Genomic DNA, 24,185 nt, shown 5'->3' with positions numbered 1-24,185 from the left:
CTGCTGCTTCTGTCAGGGCGGGTGCTTGGTCCCCAACATGGTGTTTCGTACGTGTCGAAGAAATGACTCAAGGACATCACTTCGTAACAGGATCACTGATGTTATGCACCTGTCAATAGTTTCAGTGTTGTGGTCTATAACAACATGTATCGTGTAGAACAGGGGTGGGCACCGAGGGCCGGTGTCCCTGCAGGTTTTACATGTGTCCTTGAACCAACACAGCTGATTTAAATGGCTAAATTATCTCCTCAACATGTCCTGATGTTCTCCAGAGGCCTGGTAACGAACTAATCATGTGATTCAGGTGTGTTGACCCAAGGTGAGATCTAAAACCTGCAGGGACACCGGCCCTCGGGGCCTGGAATTGCCCACCCCTGGTGTAGAATATACGATGCACACCAACACGATTCAGATTTAGTTAGAGCTAACTTTATTTGTAAGTACAGAGAACATGTATCACTTTATTTTTGAGATTCAATCCTTTTTCCTTCTTTTGCAATCCAGCTCAGAGTCTCTCAAAGGACCCAAACATACTTAGAACAGGTCAATGTAAACTACAACAGTAAATTAGAAAGAAATGTAGACTTAGAAGACAAAAGAACTGTTGAGAAATTTGTGAACATTTGGTGTAATGGAGAAAGAAATCAGCAGGCAGTATTTCTGCTAAATAAACAGCTTGGTTTCATAAAAAAAGACGTGATACAAGGAAAATGGAAATGTCACAGACCCTATTTTCATATTCTGACAGCTCAGCTGTAGATAGCATGAGCTCCAGAATAGGCTGACATTATATCCCCTTGTCTGAAACAAATAACATTTTCCAGCTGTGTGTACTTTTTCTCCAATTTATTCTTCTTTCCCCGAGACACTGTGCAGTAGTACATTGTCATAAGCATGTCTGTTAGAATCATTGCTGGCTAAGACAAAGAGAAGCATTGATACTTTATTGCATGAACTGCTGTTATCATCTACCATGTGCAAATATACACAGAGGGAAGCAACAGGGGGATGGAGGGATAAATGAAAAGGTGGTTGGGAAGATGAGGCAGAGAAAGCAGGTAAGCGAGGACCGCTAACCAGAAGAGGAGGCAGGAACTTTTACATTACTGCGCAACAGCTTGTCAGAAACACTTATTCATTAAAAAAAAAATCCCACCAATCCAAGTTTGTCTCTTTGAAAAGAGTCAAACATGGATTGATAAACCAGGAGATACAGCGAGGCACTGCAGTGGCCTGGGAGAGCGAGGAGACAGAGTCCCAATTAACTACGGCGTCACTGCAAAGTATTGATGCACGGTTCAAAAGCGGATTCACTCTCAGAGGTAATGGAGCAAAACTGCTGCAAATAATCCAGTGCAGTACAAACTGATATTTTAATTTTGTCCCCCAATCAGTGTATTCTGTTGAAGGAGCACAGATGATCTGGGGAAAGGAATCTGCTGTGATTTCTCTCATGGCTCGCTGTCCCAAACACTTCATGCTTCACTGCCTTACGAGGAAACATTGACACTTTCTGCAGGTGATGTGTGATTTTTCTGTCACCGGTCAGAGTAATTCAACATTCAGTCATCGCTTTTTAGGGTGAACAAATACACTGTTGAAAGGCCTGCAGGAAACACTGGGGCAAGCCTGAGTCTAATTTTTTTGTTTATTCTCAGCAAGTTTACTGGTGTTAAATGTGCTGGACAGTCACTATAGAGACAAAACCACAGTCCTCTGCACTAGATTAGATTTATTTGCTGTGATCCAGACAGCACTTAGGGGCTAGTTTGGATATTTTGCAGAGTATGGTGTGCATGTGAATACATTTAAATATCAGCTGGTGTGTTATGGGGGGAGGGGCTGAATTTGCTCTCACGCGCATGCACATTGACTCATTGGTACAAACACACCCACATAGATGTATAAAGCGGAGTGCTGCTGGGAGTCTCCAGAGTCCCTTATTAGTCCGGCTAATTTAACATCATTTGACAGAGAATTAATCCATAAATTAATCAGCAGAGCCTCAGAAAATAACATCACATGGCTCCATTACAGCACCATGTAATCCCATTTACACCTAGCATTGAAAATCCCCATGCAGACAGACCATCCACCATAATCTCCGGTTCTGAAGAGACTGTCAAACCGCTTCTCTGACAACTTTTCCAACATCACACAAACCAGACACTCTAAAAAGACCTCAAACGCCACGTCTGTGTCGACATACCTCTAAATATTCATGCAGATACGCTTTGAATTAAGAGCCATGTTCAAACCAACGCTAATCCGATTTGCATACATCCACATTTTGAGGGTGGGTGGGGGTTAAAATCAGACATGAGTAAGAAAACACCTGCAGAGATCCTTTAAAAAAGGAAACCACTTACTTTCACTGGCAGTGCTCGTTAATAGCCTTCGACATGAGATGTTTCTGGTGCGTCCTTGTCAACAAACCATCTTTACTGTGCTTCTCTTCTTGCAGTAAAACCCAAAACAAAACTATGGTCTAAAAACCTGATGGAGAAAATGTGATTTCATTCTTCAGCCCCTCAGTGTACTGTGCTGTCATTTCTAAGGAAATGTTGGGGGGGGTTGTGCCTAAATGCTACAGTGATTACACATTCCCAGAATGCACCGTGAACAAAGCAAAACAATGAAGATTGTTCCCATACGAACAACAGTAACCTGTGTAATACATCCACAAGTCTATTCTTCTCTTTTGAAACCAGCAAAGTATGAAATCACCGAGCAGTCAGACAAAAAGTTCAATCTACTCACGTTGAATGTGTGAGGCAACAGCAATGCAAGTAGATGTTAAAACCCTGTTAGTGTTAGATATGTTTAGCTCACATTAAGACTAGAGTTTCAGCACTGGAATGTATCACATTTCAAATACATGATGTTACTCTAAAATATTTAATGCTATTTTCCACAAGTTGACGGATGTGCGCAAAGATGCCGTTATTTGAGTTAAATACCACAACTATGGAATTGCTTTAACAGGGGACTCAGTAATTTTCTTCAAATCAATACACTGTTTTGGACTGTCGTACATTTTTATCTTTGCTCCCATCAGGTGTTTGGATATGAATACAGCCTCATTGTGCATCCCCCAGTGCACCCAAAGGAATATGTACATATCTGGGGCCACAATCTTCCTCTTCCTCCTCAGTTTAAATCTCCCCGTTTCTCCAGCTGCCACCATTTCCAGGATCATATCGTCTGAACGCCTGCCTCCTGCCTCCTACCACTCCCTCCCTGCGCTCTATTCTTCAATTTCCAGTATCAGGTCATCTCCCTCCAGGGAAGCATCGGGTGTGACATGAACAGCCTTAATGGTCCCAGCCATTGGGGAGTTGACCACAGTCTCCATCTTCATGGCAGAGAGGACACACAGCGGTTGACCTTTCTCCACCTGTAAGAATTGCAAGCACAGTTCAGTAAATACAAGTCAAATGTACAGATGGATGAACAAAACCAGCTGGTTTCAATTTGGATGTTTATGGCTCATGAAAATCAGAAATTTAGATTGTTTGAAAACATCCCAAAATCAAGAGATGGATTTCTACTACAGCAGTGTCTGAAGTTTTTCTCTTTAGTCCACACAAGACTCTTCTGATCATGTCTCAGGTTCAGAAGTATGCACTACTTCCAAGCACTTTGTTCTCCAATGTGCCCTTCTCTCGTTTTGAACACATTTCTCCTGTTTGTTATTTATTCCTGCTGTCTTGCTATTTATATTGTATTTCTACACAGTTGTGGTGTGGAGCACAAATAATATCGTTGTACATGTACAATGTTGATTTAATATGTTTACCGGTTTAAATTCATTTACAGAAAAGAATTTTGCTGCTGAGGCCAAAGAGACCATCTTTGAAAAGGCCTTGCATTGACTCAACAGGATTACATCAAGTATTCAAATGTTAGAACATTGAGAGCAGTTACAAAAAGCAGAAGTGTTTTAACTGAAATGAGAGATCGCATGATGAGGAGGGAAAAACCGTAAAACCCCCAAATCAACTGACCTTGGATCCAACTTTTACTTTGACCTCTAGGACCTTTCCAGGCATCGGTGCTCCCACCTGACCCCGGATGGACTTCTGAGCTTTGGGATGGAACTTCATTTCCTGGGTGATGAGATAAAGAAATACTTAACGCATCCATCTGTCTGGTCAGTCACTCTTCCAAGTACCCCCACACACGCCTGTCTCCATTTATCCACTCATCCAGGCAGTGATCTATCCATATAGTCATCCAACTGCCCATTGAAATGTTCCTCCCTACTGAGTCCCCTTCTACACTTCACAACCATCTGTTTCTATGAATAAAAATCACTAGGGATAGACTGTCTGTCACGAAATCTGTTTTTCTTTTCAAATCTGACTTCAACGTTCCAAACAATCTTCAAGAATCTTCCCTTGCATGCTTTATACAGCTATAATTCAAGGATATCCATCCTTCGCTCAAACTATCCAGTCTAACAGCTCTACCAACTCGCAAGTTTGTCCTTTGATTAAAAGTCTCAATTTTTCTGCAACGATCCATCAACTTCATCAACCCGTAAACTTTCCCAGCTGTATCTCACGTCTCTCCCCAAATTTCCTGCGTACCTTCATGGCGACTGTGTCTTTAACAAGCACAGATCTCAGCTGTCCATTGAGCTCAAAAAAGACCTCTCTCTGCCCGGCCTTGTTCAGGTCACCCAGTGCCAAGGCCTTGATGTGGAGGATCTTCCCTCTCTCCAGCTCCACCTGAAATACAGAGAAGATGAGAAGCAAAGCAAGAAAAATTAAAGAGGGGACGGTGTGCAGGAGGAAGCGATGGCGATTATATTGCATTAGAAGACTGAAATTAACATATGGATACTCAGTTCACAAGTCCAGCTGCAGCAATAAAACAGACTGCAGAGCCTGTTGGAAGAGAAAAAGTTAACTTAGGCAGACAATATTTCCTCCTCTTCCTGAGTTCTTATTGCTTTTAGAGTGGGCTGAAAGCAATAAGACATCCTATGTCTGTGAGAATTTTTATTTGACACTCAATAAGAGCGGTTTTTAATGTCACCGCATCCAGTTAATTTCCTGTATCTATTTTATCTCGGTACTTTTTACTTAACCTGCGTGTGCTGAAGTGTGTTTGTGTAACAAAGAATTGCCCCCGTTTACAGGAAGCAACTTACATGTTAGCTTACATGTGGTGTATGTGTTTGGGAAGCGCCGAGCTCAAACCACTATAAGTGCCAACCATTTAGACTAGGGGCTGTGGGTTAATACTGCTTTTAACATAATAGTGTAGTGGGGTAAAAAACAGGCTTATGCAAATTTCTTAATCACAGCCTAAAACATGCTTTGTGTGACACTTCCTTGAACGGCAGTTTGGAGTTTAAATTGCTGCTAAAATCGCTTTCTGCTATCAGAGAATCATCAAATGTAAATTTTTTGATAGATTCAATCTGTGTTTTTAGTTCACACCGCAGGCAGTGTCCCTTCAAATTAACTGAACCAAGTGTGCGAGCACTTTAAACCACACAAATAGGCCGTAAGCATAAAAATGTTCCCATTTAGTTCAAAGTTTCTCCAATATTTTTTTAAACTTGTTAGCTATAACAATGGGAAACATCAATAATTACGTCTATAAAGAAGAAAACACAGCTAAGCAATGATGCAATGGTTTGTGAAAAGGACTAATGTACTGTATGCACATATAATTACAGTTTTTTAAATTCACTTTGCTTTTGTAATAATGTGAGTTTCCTAACTGCGGGACAAATGCAGGCTCTCTCATGCTGTAAGTGGAGCTTTTTAAGTGTAAGCTTTGAAAGCTTAGTCATTTTAGACAGTCTCCAATATTCAAAAGAAACTCAAAACAAACAAACACTATTGTGAAAATGCACAAAGGATCATTTTATATGCCGTCTATCCATCCATTTTCTTCCGCTTGCACTCAACAATTAACCCAATCCCTGGACTGGGAGGAAACCAGAACACCCGGAGAGAACCCATGCAGACATAACAAAACAGGCAAACCAGCTGGATTCAAACCCAGGACGTTCTCGCTGTGAGGTGAGGGTGCTAACAACCACACCGCTGCACTGCCCTGGTTTTCAATACTAGGATAAAAAAAAAATCCTCGTGGACATCACCACATGGTGCTTTTCTCCCCTCGAGATGCTCGGCCAGGCCTTCACTGCACCTGCATTGAGTTACTGCTTAGTTTTGTCTTCATGCACTAAAGAGCATCCTTTGTTGGTTTGTGATCAGGTGACTGACATGGCCATTGAAGAATATCACATTTCTTTGCCCCCAAAACTCTGCACAATCGGTTGTGCAGCATCTGGCTCAATCTGAGCTGGCCAGTGCATTCCTAATTGTCTAAGAATGCACCACATAGCTGATTTGGCACCTTTTTTGCTCTGTGATACTTTTATTTTTGTTGCCTGATGATGACCACCTTTACTTGCATCAACATCTTTCTGCACCCATTGAGAGCTCCAGTGAACACCTACCATGTGCAAGTGCAACACTTGAAATCGACTTCGAATCTTCTACCTGCCTTCTTTGCCATGGAATAAATAAAAATGGAGCAGGGCTCATCTGACCATGAAAAAGAATGGCTGTAAATCAAGTCCTGTACGTATTTCTTTCTTTTTAAACCACTTAAAGTCTGTGGTTCTGTCCCATTTGACAGACAGAGGCAAAATTGCAGCACTGCTTACAGACCACAGTGTACTTAATAGAAAGCAACGGTTGATTCAATCAAGAGAAGCGGCGTATTTCTATAATCTAGCTCCAACTCTGACCCAGGGAACCCCAATTTGATGATTCCTGTTCTTTGCCCACTGACCTGCAAATAAAACACAGCTGACAACTAAGAGGAGAGTCAGCGTTTGGCCTACAGTCTGTAAGCCGTTTGATTCAAGTTCATTTTCTCCAGTCTTTTGAATATTCATACACCAGTTTGTGCCTATTTATGTCAAAGAAAACTGAAAACCCAGGCGCCAGGTGGCAGTTATATAATGCACCCGGGCTCTCTGGTGTTCTGCATTCCCGTCCAATATTTTTTCTCTTGCAGATAAACTTTTCTCATGCGACACCATCCCCGCTGAGTCAACTTGCATATAGATCCACGCTTCTGTGCTCTTTTGTGACTTGAATAGCTCGTATTTCAACTCGATTTCTCTTCATGTCAAATCTGGCTGCACATTAAAAACATGTCACACACGCCTGTGTTTTAGAATCATTTAAGGAGTCATTTTTACATCTGTCACTGAAAATGAATTATGAGCCAATACAGGATATTCAGAGGTAAACATGGAATCATGCCTATATGTGTACTGACTCATAAGATTAACTGACAACCTCTCAAACGACCTCAGAAAACATGAGCGACTCAAATGATTAGCTGTGAGTTTGTTTGGTTTTTTTAAACAAAAACCTATTATTTGTACTCTGTCCCCTTTTCTCCTGCAGGCTCCTGGGTGGTTGTCAATCTGCTTCTAGTGCTATAAGAGCAGGAGGAGGAAATGCTGCGCTGCTACTGACAGATCACAACACTGTGTCGTCTGTGTGTGTGGGAAAATTAATTCTGTTCACCATAAAAGTTTCCATTTTGGCCCAAAATTCATGTTTTGGGAGTGATGCAGAAAAATACCCCAAATTTCTCCTTAATTAGTATAAAAGAGCAAAGTAACAGTCTGTTCACTGAGACTTTAAAGTCTTTACAGTTTATTATTACAGCCATGCATGACTGAAGAAGTCTGCAGGATGAGCGATGAAATATTTCTCCCATTGAAAACGTCGTTTCCAGATGAACAATTCGTTTTCTGGGAGTGCAAAGAAAGATTTTTGCCACAAAATGTGGGTTTCCATCTGCTGTATATACATATACATACAGCCATATTCATTCTGCACATGTCCTCTGAGGCTAGAAACTGAATCTGTGTGTTTACTTTTACCAGACATATCAATACAGACATCAAATAGAGGAGACGTGGTATAGACAGAATGACAATTAGAGAAATAAAGAGGCAGGCAGGGAGAATGACAGAGACATGACAGCGGGCCAGAAGATGCGAAAAATGCTTCCTGTCTTTTGTACAGCTGTTAACTCTGTTGTTTGCTACCTGTGAGTGTGTCTTAAGACAGACGCGCCTCATCTCTGAAGCACAAGCAGGTCGACCACCTTCTCATATCAATTCTGGTCAGTCGTGCTTTCTGGCTTGCCGGTCTTCCCCTCGACACCGGCCGCTCTACTTCTTCATTTATCTCACAGCCCTTCTCAAATCTCTCATCTCACTGGGTGGAAACTCATTTTCCCCCCCGTCTTTCTATTTGTCCAACTTTTTCTCTCTGGCTTTCAATCTCACTCTTTGTCAGTCCTCCCATGTGTCACGGCTTTCTATTTTGTATTGTTATTTTGCTACCTATTTCTGGGGCCACTGCGACTCTCATGCCATTATTAATTTCCATCATCTGCCTCTTTCGGCTTCTCTTATCTGCTGTGTAGCTCTCTGCCTCTCCTACTTTGTTTATGCTTCCCTTCGTACCCCACACTGCCATCTGAGCTGCTGAGTATCCATTGATATTCCAAACTAAACCTCAGCGCAAAGACAAAAATACACGATGCTGCAGATATGTATTGATCTTAATTTTATTCTCTTTCTCTGGGTGCTCCGACTCTTTCTTTGCAAGCTTCTGCCTTCTGTCTCTCTCTTCTTCACATTCCTTTACACTAAACTTCTCTGCAGCTGATGCTGTTTTGTTAGGCCCTTGACAGCGCTTTGCAAAAAACACAGCTGCCTACCTTTTTCCATCTGTGTGTCTTCTACACTACATCTCCTCTCAGGCGTTCCTATATAGAACACTAACTGCATAGAAGAAGAGTTTCTAACCATTTATGAATCTTTTGAAGATTATTGTGTTAGAGATGTGAATGTATAACCAACTATAAAATCCAACGCTTCTGTGCGCTGTCTGTAGCTGCCACCTTTGTTGCATAAGCTTCTCTACATTACACCTCTTCTATTGTTTCACAGTTCTTAACCACCTACAGTCTTCAGGTTCTGCGCCCCACAGGTAAGCAAGAGAAGTTGTTTTAGTAGGTATACTGACTTTTAAAAAAAATAATTAGTATGCAGGATGGCACCTAAGACTTATTAAACAAATTCTTCGGCACTTAACGGCATCAGATAAACTACACTGACAGTTTCAAAGTCAATAAAATACTTTTAGACCAAATCCTCAAATACTCAGCTGCCTCCTGCTTTGGTTTCTTAACACTATACTGGTTTTTGTGTCTCTCACACACACATCATGAATCTCTTCTAACCCAGCGACATATTAGTGCTCTTCTCGCCTTTGCACACCCGTCATGCAGCCTCCTGTCAGACTCACCTGCTTAGCCATTTTGGGTTTATCATATCCCTGCGTTAAACAAGTTTCCCTTTCTGCTTAACACGATGTCTTTGATACGACTTTATTAATGACTTGTGTCGCCTGTGACAGTAATGAGATTATGTGTCGGTGTCTGCGCACATTAGCGGTGATGGTCGGTAAATAAATGACTCCATGTTTGTGAAAATCTGTGTTTATATTTCTGTCAAACATGATTAATAGCACACTGACTCATCAGCACATGCCAGATACACGTAAGGCGATGTCGCCCTCCTGCTTTTTCTGTGCTGTATGCATGTGTGGGTGAATGACTGGTATGGACAGACCAGTAACCTGTGAGTAGGTGTATATTTATGTATGTGTGCACATTAAAAAAAGGCATCAGATGTTTGTTTTTCTCCACAGTGGTAACTTCTCTTATAAGAGGGACACGTGTGAACGGCCAGCTCAGCAGGACTCAGCAGGATACCCAATGACAGCAGACTGAAAAATAAATAAAAATCCAATCATAGTTCCCTACAATATTCAGAACAAATGTTTGAGGCTCACTTTCCTTTCTTGGCCTATTCGCTAGATTTCCAACAACCTTGATGGGAAGTGCGGAACAATATATGATTACAGTGAAAGCCTTTATATCCGATTCCCACAACATCAACTGCTGCAGGCTTTGGGTCTAGCGCTGAGCTCTAAAAGATGTGCTGGCTAAATCATTTTTGATCAAGACTTTCTGTGTCTTTTACAGACTATCTGCCAAAAGCTCATAAACACTGTCAGTTACAAGAACACAGTTAATAATGCATCTGCACTGCAAAAGTCATGTGTATTGACAGCAACCACCTCGGATTTGCCACAAGCACCTACAAAGCTCCAGTTCTGGGCTTTTCTCTGCTTTCACAAAACTTACTGTAATTCTACAAACTAGTCAGTACGGCCAAAGCTACAAACACCAATTGATTACTGTCACTAACTGACACGACGCTACCTACCCTTCTGTGCACTGGACTTTTTTTTTTTTGTTGCCGTCACTCATTTGGCCACCACGCAGTCCATCTCCAACTTAACACTCAAGCTGTCAGAGTCTCATCAAACGCAACATCTCACATGGCCAAAAAGTCAATTCGTCCGGAACTCATGCAACTCAAAACTCCCCCCAGTGACGGCTGCCTGTCTTTTAACGTTGTCAGTGCTGCTTTGATAGGTGCTCGACTGCCAGGTTATTAATATTTCACTGGTGGTAACTCTGGCTTTCAAACATAAAGGCACGCTGCACCTAAGGACACTAATGCATTATGTATCAGACGGTATGTCCTGAAGAATATAGGAAGAAAAAGGCGGATTTAGCCGATAGCACAATGTCTCAACACTGTCGATACGCCAACTCCAGAGAACTACAGTTACAATAGTAACAATTCATGCTTAAATTCAGTGAAACAGCAATGAGAAAACTGAAATCAGTCGTTCTAGTCTTTTAGCCTCCGTGAGGTGACTCATTCTGCTTACGACGGGTCACTCTTTGACATGTTTTCATTCCACGGTTTGCTCGGCACCGCTAATCGGATCCGATCTGATGGAAGTGCCCATCGTCATGACAACAGGGGCAGGCTCGTTTCTGTGGCAAAGACTGATGTTGAGCACAAAACTGAGTGAAAGTTTAAAAAAAAAAAACGACAATAGCTCTGACGGAGAGGAGATTAGATAAACAGCAGCAAGGCGAGGTGACAGCTGAGGTTGGAAAGAAACATCAGTGCACTCGGTAAGTGTGTGAATGACAGACTTAGGCAGGGAAAATGCAAACAGAATCATTGAAAGCTAAGATGGGCTGTGTTTATGAAGTCTTCAGTTTAAAGGAAGGACAGTTAGGAAATCAATTTAAATGGATGGAAAGTCGATACGGCAATAGGCAAGACTGATTATTGATTACTGATGCTTTTTGCTTTTCTTCCTCTAAAATTGCTGATTTTTTTCTTGCTATTCACGCTGACTATTTACTATGTTGCCGAGTGTGAAAGGAGCTGAACAATGTATCCCAAACTGCAGATTCAAAGCAAATAATTATATGCTAAAACTGCTTAGGCTTAATCAAATGTTTGAAGGTTTTATTCTGATCTGTGGTTAGGGGTCTGAGTATGGGTCCCCTTACAGAATTCTAACTCGAGGCATCAAATGATTTGGGTGGATGAGGTGGAGCTGCGAGTCTTTAGGGTCAATACTAAATGAGCACAGTGGATTTTTCCTAATAATACAGCAGGAGGGTAGTAGTGCTTCCTATGTCTCCGGTAATATAAAAAATCAATTAACACCAGCCTGGAAACATTTTGCTGCTCTGAAATGAAGCCGTAATTAAACACGGTTGCCTTTCACTGCTCTGAATCACTGTCAGTCGGATCTGTGTGCGGCAGTCATACTGAGAGAATGAAGAGGAATTTCTGAAAGGAAGAAAAAGATGCAGGAGGATCAGATGGTTTATAATGTATGAAGGCAGTTAGGAATATACTGGAATTTTAATACTCGTCAAAAGATTAGAGAGTTTGACGTAGAGTGCAGAAAAGAACCCTTATGAAATATGTACTATATAGACAATTCGTTTAACATATGAAAACAAAATACCGACGATGTATGAAGGCTGAGGGGAGAGTAGACCGATTACTCACCGAGCCTGCAGCAGAACAGCACACACTCTCAATGCACGTCACAAGATGCGACTTAAAAAGTAGATTTTAAGACGCCATGGAAAATAAATCTGTGGGGTTTCTCTAAAACACACCCGTATTTATGAGCATGAATACTTCTGAAAAGCCTCCAACTACATTCAACCAAAACAGCAACAGGAGGCTGTACACACACAATTTCTACAAGAGAACTGGAGGGTTTGTCATATTTAGAGAAAAAAAATATGTAAAAGCAGTTAAAATATTGTGTTTAAGGATTTAAAGGTTTTCAGTGACTCATTTTCCAGGGTGACTGCAAGTACCGACGAACTGACGGCTAATTTAGTTAGCTGGTTAGATTTTGTCCATGTAGTTTAAGATTTCATAGTTATATTTAATTTGAAATATTCAAATTTAGGCACATTTAGGGGCTTCAAAAAATATCTTTTAGTATAGATCCTGTACGCCACATGCTTGCACAGACAGCAGATGGTAACTCCTCCGGCTGCAACGGCAAATTTAATTGTATAGAAGTTTATGATGTGTCTGTGGCTCAGGTGGTAGAGCGGGTCGAACTGATGAGTATGTGCGATTGTTATATAATACAGCAGGAGGGTAGCGCAGAAAAAAGTGCTTGAATGAATGTGTGTGATTAGGTGAGCGATCCTTAGGACCAGTCCATTATGAGAAAATGCATACTCCAAACTTGTATTTTTATTATTTCAGACCTCAGTAAACATTTCCTAATCAGTATATTCTTGTTTGTTTTAATTCTTTAATACATTGTAGTGTCCTTTTGGGAAATTATGGCCCCTAGCAAAGCAGACAAAGAGAACTCAATAAGCCATAACGTAGCTTTCTTGTGAGAAATAAATCACCACCATAATTCCATGAATGGTCCCTGGTTTCTACATAAATCCAAAAAAAACAACAACTTAACAGCTAAAAATACCAAACTCAAGGCTTCAGAATAGTGGCCGAACTAATGGCTGAGATTAGGGTGGAGTTGTCCACATTTTAGTTACAGTCAGCAGGTTTTCAGGTTACCGCAGTTTATCAAGGTGACAGGAATCAGTTCAGTTTCATTATGTTGTTATAATCAGCTTCATTTTACAAGGTTAACATTTAATTGTCACGTGTGTAGGTTTACTTAAGTTAAAGAACAAAAACACAGGAAGGGCTGCAAATCTTAATCACCTTTTTATAGAATTCTTAAACAACAAACAAAAACAAAAAGCAGCAACAAAAACACTTCACAAGGTCACTTCAGACCTTGTGAAGTTAAAAAAGAAAAAAATGTCACAGACATCTCTGCCCTGCCTCACCTCCTGCTCACTTGTTTTGTACTGATGCCATCTGGTCAGAGGTACAACCACACCTCTTCACCCAGACTAAAGTCTCTTACTATTCTAGTCCATTACTAAACTACAACTAATAATAGTTTTGTTTGTATCCAAGTGAGTTTACTCTTTAGGGACAAAGAAGCTGAAATCTAATAGAGTACCATTTGTATTCCTCAATACTGAGTCGCTGATCTTCCTACATGATCTGGTATTAAACAGACCAAAATCATGTCTAACCTCATGTAAAATTACAGGATAGATTTTGAAGGACAAAAAAAAGGTTATTAATACAGTTTTATTATGTTAACAGACTGATCAGACGCGACTGTGACATTTGTAGCAAAAGTTTCTGTCAGCAGCTACATCACACTCTAATCTGCTCTTGAATCTGAACTTCAACAATCATTTTAGGCTAAGTTTTACTCATCAAAGTGTTTATGAGTAATGGGAAAAAATGGAATAAAAAACAAACCAGTGTCCTTAAACGTGCCGTCTCCTTTTCATAGAGAACTGTTTAATAAACACGGCAAATACCTGAAATTATTTCTGCTGACTGCATATTTATTTAAGTTTAAACCCTTCTCCGTCCTGCTGATTCTGCTCGTGTAACATTATGAAAGTGGCAGAAACTAGTTTACAACTTATGTGTCAATATTCCTGCGGAGTCTTTTAGTTTAGTTACGTGACAGCCAGTTATTACCTGTACTTGGATGTAAAATGATTCAGCTCATGTATTTTGCTTCTTCTGACTGCACTGTTCAGCTGCCTCTCTGCTGCAGATTAAGCGAACAGTATAATCTTTAAAAGTCAGCACCAGTTAAAATTTTTGGCATGACATGTTGGCCCCAGTAGTTTTCACTAGCCTCGTCTCAAACATCATACAACTAAATTAATCTGCTATTTCAGTGCAGGAAGGCCGATCTGCTGGCCACAGGGATCAGAAATCCTGTTTGTTGTTCCCCTGCTAAATTGTTAATATCTCCGTCCTCCCACTGCGTTATCAGCACTTCACTGTGACTGCACCAAACCGAATCAAACCTCAGTCACCCGCACTGACGGAAAGATCATTTCCTGCAGATAACGCCTTTTCTTTATTAAACTGTTATTACATCAGAGTTAATTAAAGATAAAATTGGGCCATTAAAGGAATTAAGATTAAATGTATTATGATACAATTAGTGACAGTTACTTAACAATAACAAATACACTTAGCGCTGAATCTAACGTGCACTTTTCTTGACCCCACTCCCCTCCAAAAAAAAAAAGGAAATGATAAAAGAGGTGTCCACAGACAGCAGGGTTTTTTGTGCATTGTTAGCATTTATTTTATTTAATATCCTTTAATATCCTATAAAGGTCGGCTTTGAATGCACTCGAATTAGGCTGAAAACAACTCATTTAATGAACTCTACTTAACTCAAGTCATTTCTCATCAGCTAACTGAATCCATGAACATTTACTCAGTGACTGTTAAAATCCTGCTTCAATAGGGGGGGAGAAAAAAAAAAGTTTTTAACCTCGTTTACGTGTCTGTGTGGTGTTTTATGCATGTTAGAGATGATATTGTGAGCGAAACAAGCTAACAAAGCCTCGGGAGGAAAATCTTCATTACAAGATTAGTGATGTAAAAACTGTGAGAATGGTGTAAGTGGTTGCTTACCTCAAACTCTTCTGCAATCTTGGGTCCATCCAAGAACAGCCTGGTGCTGAGACAATCCACTGGGCCAAAGTTAGCTGAAAAAAGAAAACAGGAAATGCCGTTTTTGTTAGAAACTGTGTCGGCACCAGTTCTCTGCACGTCGTTTAAAAAAGGTTCAGAGATCAGCTCCCTGATCCAGGATCAGTAATCTTGATAACGCTTGTTTGGTTCTTCAGAGCCACAAGAGAATTAGATTAGCTGGGCCCAATTCAATCATCTGAACTGATGGTGTACCTCTTGTGGTCGTTCAAATGGGAAACATATCGACACTGGAAACCACGACCAGCAAATCTATGATTCCATCAGGAACTTACTGAGATAATTCACACCGACAGTGAAAACACCAACAGAAATAAGAAAAGAGGAGTGTTTAAAAAAAACTGCTGATCTAAAATGTGAAAAAGAAATAACTGCATTACATCATGTCTTTATGCTTACGCGTCATAAAAGTCAGTCACAAGGCAAACACCTTTTTACCTTCAAGTACTATTTTTTAGATGCATATGCTGTATTTTTACAGGTAACAGAACAAAGATCTTCTATCCTGAGACAGGATCTCCACCTCTGAGCCACTGACATGGTGCAGCAGCGGTGACTTGATTTTAGGTAAAGTTCATCAGATGTTCTGTCACATCACAGGTCCCTCGCTGTAATTACTGAAACTCATTCAAAACTGTTGATGGACAGATGGAGGAAATCCCACATTTTCCCCCAGATGTTGGCAAATTAGCCACAACCAGGTCCCTCCAACTTAAATTAATCCATCTCTAAAGTTAAAGAATCAGAAAGGAAAAAGGATTTTGATATTTGCCCAATCGATCCACCTGAGATGCTCTCCAGGAAGAATCCCACAGCTTCAGTTTAATCATTTAATCTTGTTTGCGTAATTAAACTCGCTGCCATGTAGGATTGACTTTACATCTACTGAATGATCTGGGATCAAGCCAAACTCCTATCAACTTGATTAGACTAAAATATAAATTTAGATATGGAGAACAGGCTCCGGATATGTGCCTTTTATTAAACTCCCACCAAACTTTGCATACGCTGATGCATAAGAGCTCATTTTCATCACACAGGAGAAACTGCAGAATATCCAGCTTTAAAAAAAAATGGCTTTTTAAAGTAAATATCGTAAATATGAAACACTATGAAAAGAATGAGTGTTCACATTACATTCAGGGTTGTATAGAGCCTAGCCCGCTGTTGAAGGAACAACTGCACATTAATTAAAAATCTTCACATAGAGCCAACACCAGACTAACAGCTAACAGCATCCTAACTCCACAAAGAATAATTAGACTCAGGTCAATCCAGGCAGGGGCTTCAAACTGCTTCCAGTTGAAACTGATTCATATGTAACCTTTATTGTTAAATTTCCTACATTAGTCATTTCTTGCTCCAAGCTCCTGCCTTTAGACCACAGTTGGAATTACAATGATTTCTCTCTCCAAACACAACAAAAATATTTGTACCAAATGGTTCAACTTTATACTCGGCGTTCCTGACCCAAGTTTGGCTGGTACCAATTTCAAGCCCCAGTAGTAACACAAATGAGAACAACATACCACAAACCTAGACTTGTTTAATCAAACGGATGCAGTGTGATTAAACACACATTTCACACAGCAGTTAAATTACAAAAATCGAAACAGAAAAAAAAAAAGTCTCTAAACTATACAGAGATCGGTTTTCCAGTCGGTCCACTCACCAGTAAACTCCTTAAACTCCTGGAACACCTTGGGGTACATGGCTGCTGACATCACATCCTCAGGGGTGATGTCATCCCCGTGTGCGGCTCGGAGCCCCTCTTCCAGGGACTTGAAGTCCATAGGTGGCAGAGAGGCACCAGGTCGACCTTCAATGCGGGGAAGAGACTTCAGCACCTGAAATAGGATGTTGAAAAGGAGGAAATGAAGATGAAATGAGGGGGGGGGGGGAGTGGGAACAAAAAATAAGAATCACAGCAAAAGAGGGGCGCGAACAAACTATTTACTAAAACTTTATATAAAAAGTCATACAGTCTTTCTGGATTTTCTTCATAACGTCCCCTTGGGAGGTGGAAGCATGTGAAATATATAAAGTGATGGTAAAACCTTCACATTGTACTTCACAGCTATACATAAAAGCTTGAACCTGTCAAAAACACTAAATTGACACACAGAGTGAGAGGAGGAAGACAGATGCACTGAACGCTTTGAGGCACAAAGGAGGAGAGAAGCAGAAACTGAGAATGGAAAACTTACGGATTAAAGTTATTTTTTAAATTTACATAAAAACAGCAGCACTGTCATCTCAAGCTCTGATTTCCACTTTAGTTAGCTCCATCTCCCTCATTTCAGCCAGTAAGCTACCATCAGCCCATCAAACATGACTCTAGTGTTACATGTGACAAAAAAATAAATGACAATTCAAAGAAACCGTTCAGAGGCAACATACAGATACTGCTATAAGACCAATGATATGACATTTTATCTGCCCACACAGTTGTTGGTGTCTGAAAGAGACAATTGATCTGGGGCTAATAATAATTTGCGCTGTGGAGATTATGTTGAGATACTGTCAATTCATCTAAAGGCTGCTCTAAAGTGTAGGAACCCTTGTTTTGTTTCCTGAAACATGCAAAAGGAGGAAGCTACTGGAAGACTTGGCGTTTTCACTTGTGTCTTTGGTGCTGACCTTTATGGCCTGTTGTTATACTGTGAAAAACTAAGCACATCCCATGACTCAGTAGGTCTTAGAAGCACCTTCAACAACAACTTAAAGTCGTACACAAAGCAATTCATCAGTTTTTCACATGCTGTGGAGGAATTCTGGCCCATTCATCTTACAAATGCTGCTTCAGGTCATTGTTGTTTGTGTGCATTTGTTAATGCACGACTCTCTTAAGGTTTCAATGAGCATTTCAATCAGTTTGAGGTCTGTTCTTTGATTGGGCCATTGCAACACACTGATGTTTTTCTTCTTCAGCCATTCTGTTACAGATTTGCTGCATGCTGGTGATCACTGTCCTGGTCCAGTTTTAGACAAGCTTTAGTTGTCAGAAGATCGCCACACAATATTGCAATATACAGAGGGGGTCATGGTGAGGTGACCCCTCCTCCACCTTGCTTGATAGTTGGTATGAGGGGTTTGTGCTGCTATGCTGTGTTTCCTTTTCTCCACTTTGGTCTCGTCTCTCCAAAGGACATTGTTCCAAAAGTATTGTGGCTTTAGTTGAGATGCAACTTTGCAGACCCCAGCTGTGCTGCCATGTTCTTTTTAGGCAAGAGGCTTCCTGGCTCGCCACCCTCCCACACAAGTGATACTTGTTCAGTCTTAACACGCCAACTGACGCCTGTAAAGTCAGAGATGTTATATTTGTATTTTTTGCAGTTTCTGGTCAGAGCATTGCACAATCTGACCTCGGGGGAGAATTTGCTGGGATGTTCACTCCTGGGAAGATTGGCAGCTGTCTTGAATATTTTCCACTTGTGAATAATCTTTCTCACTGTAGAATGATGGACATCAAAGTGTTTGGAAACTTTCAACCCTTCTCAAATTGATGGACAGCAACGGTTGCTTCTCTAAGTCGCGGCTTCTGTCTTTCCTCCTTGGCATTGTGATAATACATGCCTGAATGCTTTTATAGAGGTGCACACACACTTGCTGATGATCAGTTCATTGATTGTATTTGTTTATCAGCCCTGGGCTGCTACCTTCTCCCTTATTACCTATGGAAGCAGTAAGGTTGGACTTAACTGTTTCTGCATTTTGGCTTATTTTTGTTAATAACAGTGAAATAAGTTAGGTTTTATAGTTTGAGGTTATACTGACCTAACTTTAAGACCTGCTGAGGAGCAGATGATTTTTATTGCATCCTGATGAAAGTAAATCCTTGGAACTGATAAAGTGCGTACTTTCTACCACAACTGTATATATATTTGTTATGTTTACTAATTTGTGCGCTGCTTTGTATCTTCATAACATCAAGCGTGTGTGTGCACCCTGCAGAAATCTCTAGACAAAGGGCCCAGTGCAATTCTATTAGTCACAGAGCTAACAGTTCAAAGATAACTTACTCATTTGTGCGTGTGCGAGAAAGGCACTTCAAAGATAGCAGGTTCACTGGAGTCCCTGCTCATTAACACAGTCTCCTCTGAGGATGTCCTTACACCTAAATGCTTGATTGTTTAAGTGTGAGACACAGACAGTGACTCCGTGTGTGTCTCTCTGTTTCTATTAACAAATACAGGAAACTTCCTCCAAGGTTATTTGGTGGCTCCTAAACATCACACGCACTCAGTTTTCCCCTTTCCTTTCTTTTCAAGTATGCTCCTCTGAGGGATCTGCTACATTTTTAATGACACTTATTTCTTTAGCTCGTTTTATTTCTGATGGTCTAATACACTTCTTTCCTCAGTATCACAATCCACATTCGCACCTTTCCACCCTTCTCCCTTGTCCGTTGTGTTGGTCCACCCACGCCAGATGAGGAAACAACTCAGTTACCACTTTATGATGTAAAGGAATGACAATAACTCTTCGACAGCCTTTGAGAAATGAATGAATGTGATATAATTATGGAACGCCTGTTCACCAGCTAATTAACACCACCGAAGCACCATTAAGGAAACACTGCTGCTTCTTTGCTGATAGCGTACGAATATAACCTTAAGCTACAGCATACAGCTGGGGGTATGCATGTGCATGCTTATATGCATTAATAAAGATGAGTGACACAGCAGCAACTAAAGGTCAATGACTGAAGGCAAAGTAGTCACAGTCTAGCTCTGCTTTCTAAAGATAATGTGATAAATGTTTTACTTTCTTTCCTTTAAACAAAATTCCTCTCGTGTCTTTTCACGTCTGAGCCGAGGTTATGTAAATCAGTCATGCTGATACGTGGTGTATGTGTGAGTGAATATCAGATTTAGGTCTCAGCTGTGCGGCTTCCATGTCGACACAGGCAAACACAATAGCACACAAATTAAAACAATGAAATCAAAGCAAAAGTAAACTCTGGTAGTCATTATTTAACTGAACGAACGACTGAAGTTATGCTGTACGCCCAACTGCCCCTCGGTGCTGACGGGCTGTCGGTGTCTGAATATCAAGAGATTTAGTCAGATGTTCTGGCTGAGATGAGAGGATTTTGTATATGCAGTATTTACTCAGAGTACACACTACGATGCAACCTGCAGCTCTGACAGTTGTTTTAAAAAAAGTCTGGTGTCTTTTTTGCATTATTTGGAATGCAAATATCCACTTAAGTAACAAGTTACTTGAAAAAAAGAAAACAGTTACACTTTAGCATCTTGCAGCGTGAATGCTGACTGAACAGAAAACCACCTAAACCAAACCTGATGACCGGAATGAACACAGCAGCTATCTGTGCTTTTTAAAATGGTATTGACTCACCAGACACACCAATATACCATCACAAACTAAACAGGAAGCAGACAGAAGGTGAAAGAAAAATGGCTGGACTTCACGTGGAACTAAATAAAAAACATCTGATTATGTTCGAGGAAGAAGAAAAGTGGCAGGAGGACAAGCGATGTTTCACTTGGGCAAACAAAGAAAAGGATGGACGGGAGCCAAATGACGACAAAAACAAACCGACAGATCGTTTAAGATCAAACTAAGCTATGAACTGAGGAAACACCTTGATAGGGCTGTAAGAAATGACTTGAGCAGTGGGGGAATACATTAAAGTATTAAAAATTCACTGTTCAAAATATTAGATGGAAAAGGAAATACTAAAAAAAAAAACTTTTCAGAAACGTCAACTAGCCACTATGTTAGTAACATTCAGGGGAAATTGTGACATTTTTTAATCCTCTGTGTGTTCTTGTAACTCCCAAGGAGACGTCATGCTGGTGGCCCCCTGATGCGCATAGCAGTCGCCCTCGCTTTATGCACTCGTGAGGAGACGAGAAAAGAAGAGCAGAGGCAAAGAAACTGTTTGCAGCTTGTGCCAGATGAGAAAAAGCATGAAACAGAACTTGTGTGTTTGCATGTGTGTAATTACATGCACACCTTTAATAAAGCTCTCTGGCCCGTGTTTGTTACAAAAAGGTACAAGTGAAGAAGGACGTGAAGGACAAATGTTGGGAGAGTATTTTGCGATCTAAATAGCCGTGTCCATTTTTTCCAGCAGATAGGGAAGTTAAATGGTTTTTAAATAAATAAATGAATCTTTCGTACAAATCCTTATTGGAATTATATACAAAGACTCAAATATGAGTACCTTAGATCTGAACGGCTCAGGGAATCCTCCATGTGGTATCCCAACGTATCCCTGAAGGAACTCGACGACAGAGAGGGGGAAGGACAACTCGTCCGCTCTCTCCTCCACCTCTGCTCTGGTCAGGTTGTTCTGCACCATGAACTGGGCCAGGTCACCCACGATCTTTGAGGAAGGAGTCACCTAGCAAAGAGGAAAAAAGTCTGAGTATTTGTAGTGTTTCGTTTGGGAGTGTTAAACCCATTTCCGGATAAAGAAGAAAGTTAATATTAGCCTGATGTACCCTTCAGTTAGATACTTCTATTTCATCACAGCCTCTGCACACAGATTATCACAGTTTGCTTAGGACAAGGGGAGCCGCTGTTATTCACTGCGCCTTTTAAGCTGACAAAAAATATATATATATCCACATTCATAGAGAAAAAAGAAAGTATTAAGAGAAATTCGAGCATTTTTGTTAGTTGGGTAATGGTAGAGTAGAAGTTGCTGCAGTTTGTCTGTCAGGCTACAGCATTGTTCCACACCAAGTCCTCCCGTCTGCAGAGCACAGGTATTTCTGCACATCCGCGGTGATTTCAGCAAAAGAGAAGTGGTCACAGAGTGTTTGTTTTAATGAAGATGCTGTCTACAAAGATTAAGCACAGAGAGACCCGGAGAAAGGGAAACGAAAAGATGTTTACATCTACACAGTCTCTTTAATCATCTGATTTGGTCTGCTCTGTGAAAACAGAATGAACCTGAAAACGAGGAGGGAAGAAAAAAGGGTGCAGAAAACATTCATTAAAATCACACGTATTCACTCTTTCATTATTTATAATGGCATATCATTATGGTAATAGCGATCCCTATTAGCATAATGGTGATAGGTAGAGTCTCTTCAGACTGAACAGGACACTGGTGCAAATATCAATTGCACACATTACTCTTATTGTAATGATTGGAGACGCAAATTTAAGGCTTTCCTGTTGACTTCCATCTGGTGCTTGGACCATTAAAGTGAGAAAGGGGTCAATTAATATGACCCACCAACTTCCAATCTCATAAACAAACACTACGGTTTGTACTCAGTCCTTAACATTTTATTATCTGTTAGAAAGAGAGAGCTAAGGGGGAATAAAACAGAAAAGATGTTAGTTTCCCCTTCCAGATTTAACCTCTTCTAAATTTAAAAAACATTTTCACATTTTGGTTTTTGGCAAAAAAAAATCTGGGGTTGTTTTCAACCCCGATCCATCGTCTGTAAATGTAAGAACTGACAGCTGAAGGAGCAGCACATGCAGGAAGCGGGTCCACGTTTTACATAAAGTCTATTTCCAAGGCAATTAGAGCACTCAAAAGGAGAGAGAGCAAGGAGAGAGAATGGATGAACAAATATAGATTAAGCTGACATTCCCTGAGGAATCCCCAAACAAAGACCTTGACACCTATTTCTCAAAGAAGCGATACCAAATTATTGTGAGGAAGAAATAAAGCACACACATCCCCTCTGGGATTACTACAACCTCCTGGGATTTGGGTGCTTGTTAGGCTACCTGAGCTCATGGGATCACTTCAGTCTTTCAACAGCTACAGCCGTGTGTGTGTGTGTGTGTGTGTATGTGTATATACGGGTATTAACATCTTCATGGGGACCAAAAATTGGTAGTTTACTATATTTGTGGGGACAAACAGCCCTCGTGGGGACCAAAATCCCGGTCCCCACTAGTTTGAAGGCATTTTTGAGACTCAAAATGTGGTTTTAGTGTCAGGGTTACAATTAGGTTACGGTTAGGTTTAGGGTAAGGGTCAGGGTTAGGCATTCATTTTTGATGGTTAGGGTTAGGGGCTAGGGAAAGCATTATGTCAATGAGATGTCCCCACAAGGATATAAATACACACGTGTGTGTGTTCCTGTTTAGACATCTTTGTGAGGACCAGAAACTGGCATTCTACTATATTTGTGGGGACCAATAGTCACTTGTGAGGACATGCACGCCAGTCCTCATGAGTATGAAGGCATTTTTGAGACTCAAAATGTAGTTTTAATGTCAGGGTTACAATTAAGTTATGGTTAGGCATTCATTTTTGATGGTTAGGGGTAGGGTAAGCAGCTAGGGAAAGCATTATGTGAATTAGGTGTCCTCACTAAGATTGCAAAATGAGAGTGTGTGTGTGTAAGCGCTTTTTGTGTTTAGACATAGCAATACTGACTACTGACTGCTGTAGAAATAGAAAATGCCATCAGTGGAAGAAACAGTAAACGATTTAAGCTACACTGTCAGATCAACCGAGCAAATCCTGATACAGCATTATAACATCTTTGGTCAAAAAAAACAATACTTAAGTGACAAAATAATGAAAGTGTCTCAAACAGTTCCTCCCAATTTGCAACCGCATTTTAACAAACATCAAAACGATCGGATCAGTTTTTTGAAACCTGTTTCTGTGCAATCAGAAGCAAAGTGTCGAGAACAGCCCCAGGATGCCTGCTAAAGTCCAAAACCATTTGGACTATTTTCAAAGGACATGTGCAAGTGATTACGGAGCAAGACAAGAAACAAGATAGAAGAAATGCACCTCCCTTCAGCATTCTCTGCTACAACACCTGTAGTTCAGGTTGACAGGGTTTCTGAGTAGAGGCTATAATTGACACCCTGCTTTTACACAATGAACGACTGCAAAGAACCTTGAGAGATTTGAGTCGGTTGTTATTATACGCCATAAACTGTGGAGATGTCAAACAAAAGCATACTGCTCAGTTACTTAAAATCTATCAAAACACAGCAAAGCTCAGTGTTGCTTAGTTTTCTCTGCGTCTGGAGTTCATGTTTCTCCTCCTTTCACTGCACAGGTGTTATATCTTTCCATCTTTATTACCCATCTTCAAGGAACAGCCTTCTTACTTCATCCCTCACT

At 40.6% G+C, this 24,185-nt stretch overlaps 1 protein-coding gene and 1 long non-coding RNA gene across 5 annotated transcripts in view; one reads left to right on the top strand and one right to left on the bottom strand.

Moving 5' to 3' along the window:
• Positions 1-460: 460 nt before the first annotated feature.
• Positions 461-24,185, bottom strand: part of pcxb (pyruvate carboxylase b) — a 282,300-nt gene continuing 258,575 nt past the window's right edge. For 3 of the 4 annotated variants that reach the window (XM_005468082.4, XM_005468083.3, XM_019348213.1), the window contains exons 22-27: positions 21,294-21,473; positions 16,773-16,947; positions 15,023-15,096; positions 4,593-4,733; positions 4,008-4,109; positions 3,248-3,397 (exon numbers count right to left, since the gene is read on the bottom strand). In XM_005468082.4, the coding sequence (XP_005468139.1) occupies positions 3,248-3,397; positions 4,008-4,109; positions 4,593-4,733; positions 15,023-15,096; positions 16,773-16,947; positions 21,294-21,473 (822 nt within the window). Of the gene's footprint in view, positions 3,398-4,007; positions 4,110-4,592; positions 4,734-15,022; positions 15,097-16,772; positions 16,948-21,293; positions 21,474-24,185 lie in introns of all 4 variants that reach the window. The other variant, XM_003452415.5, reaches the window with a different exon arrangement.
• LOC112846114 (uncharacterized) lies at positions 4,741-21,214 on the top strand. The gene is made up of 3 exons (XR_003218945.1): positions 4,741-11,124; positions 15,582-15,667; positions 20,909-21,214. It is a non-coding gene; the product is annotated as an uncharacterized LOC112846114 (long non-coding RNA).

The sequence above is a fragment of the Oreochromis niloticus genome, linkage group LG3 (genome assembly GCF_001858045.2).
Source record: "Oreochromis niloticus isolate F11D_XX linkage group LG3, O_niloticus_UMD_NMBU, whole genome shotgun sequence".
In the NCBI taxonomy this organism is placed as follows: Eukaryota; Metazoa; Chordata; class Actinopteri; order Cichliformes; family Cichlidae; genus Oreochromis; species Oreochromis niloticus.
Note: the sequence above shows the minus strand (reverse complement) of the source record. Positions and strands in the feature narration are given on the sequence as shown.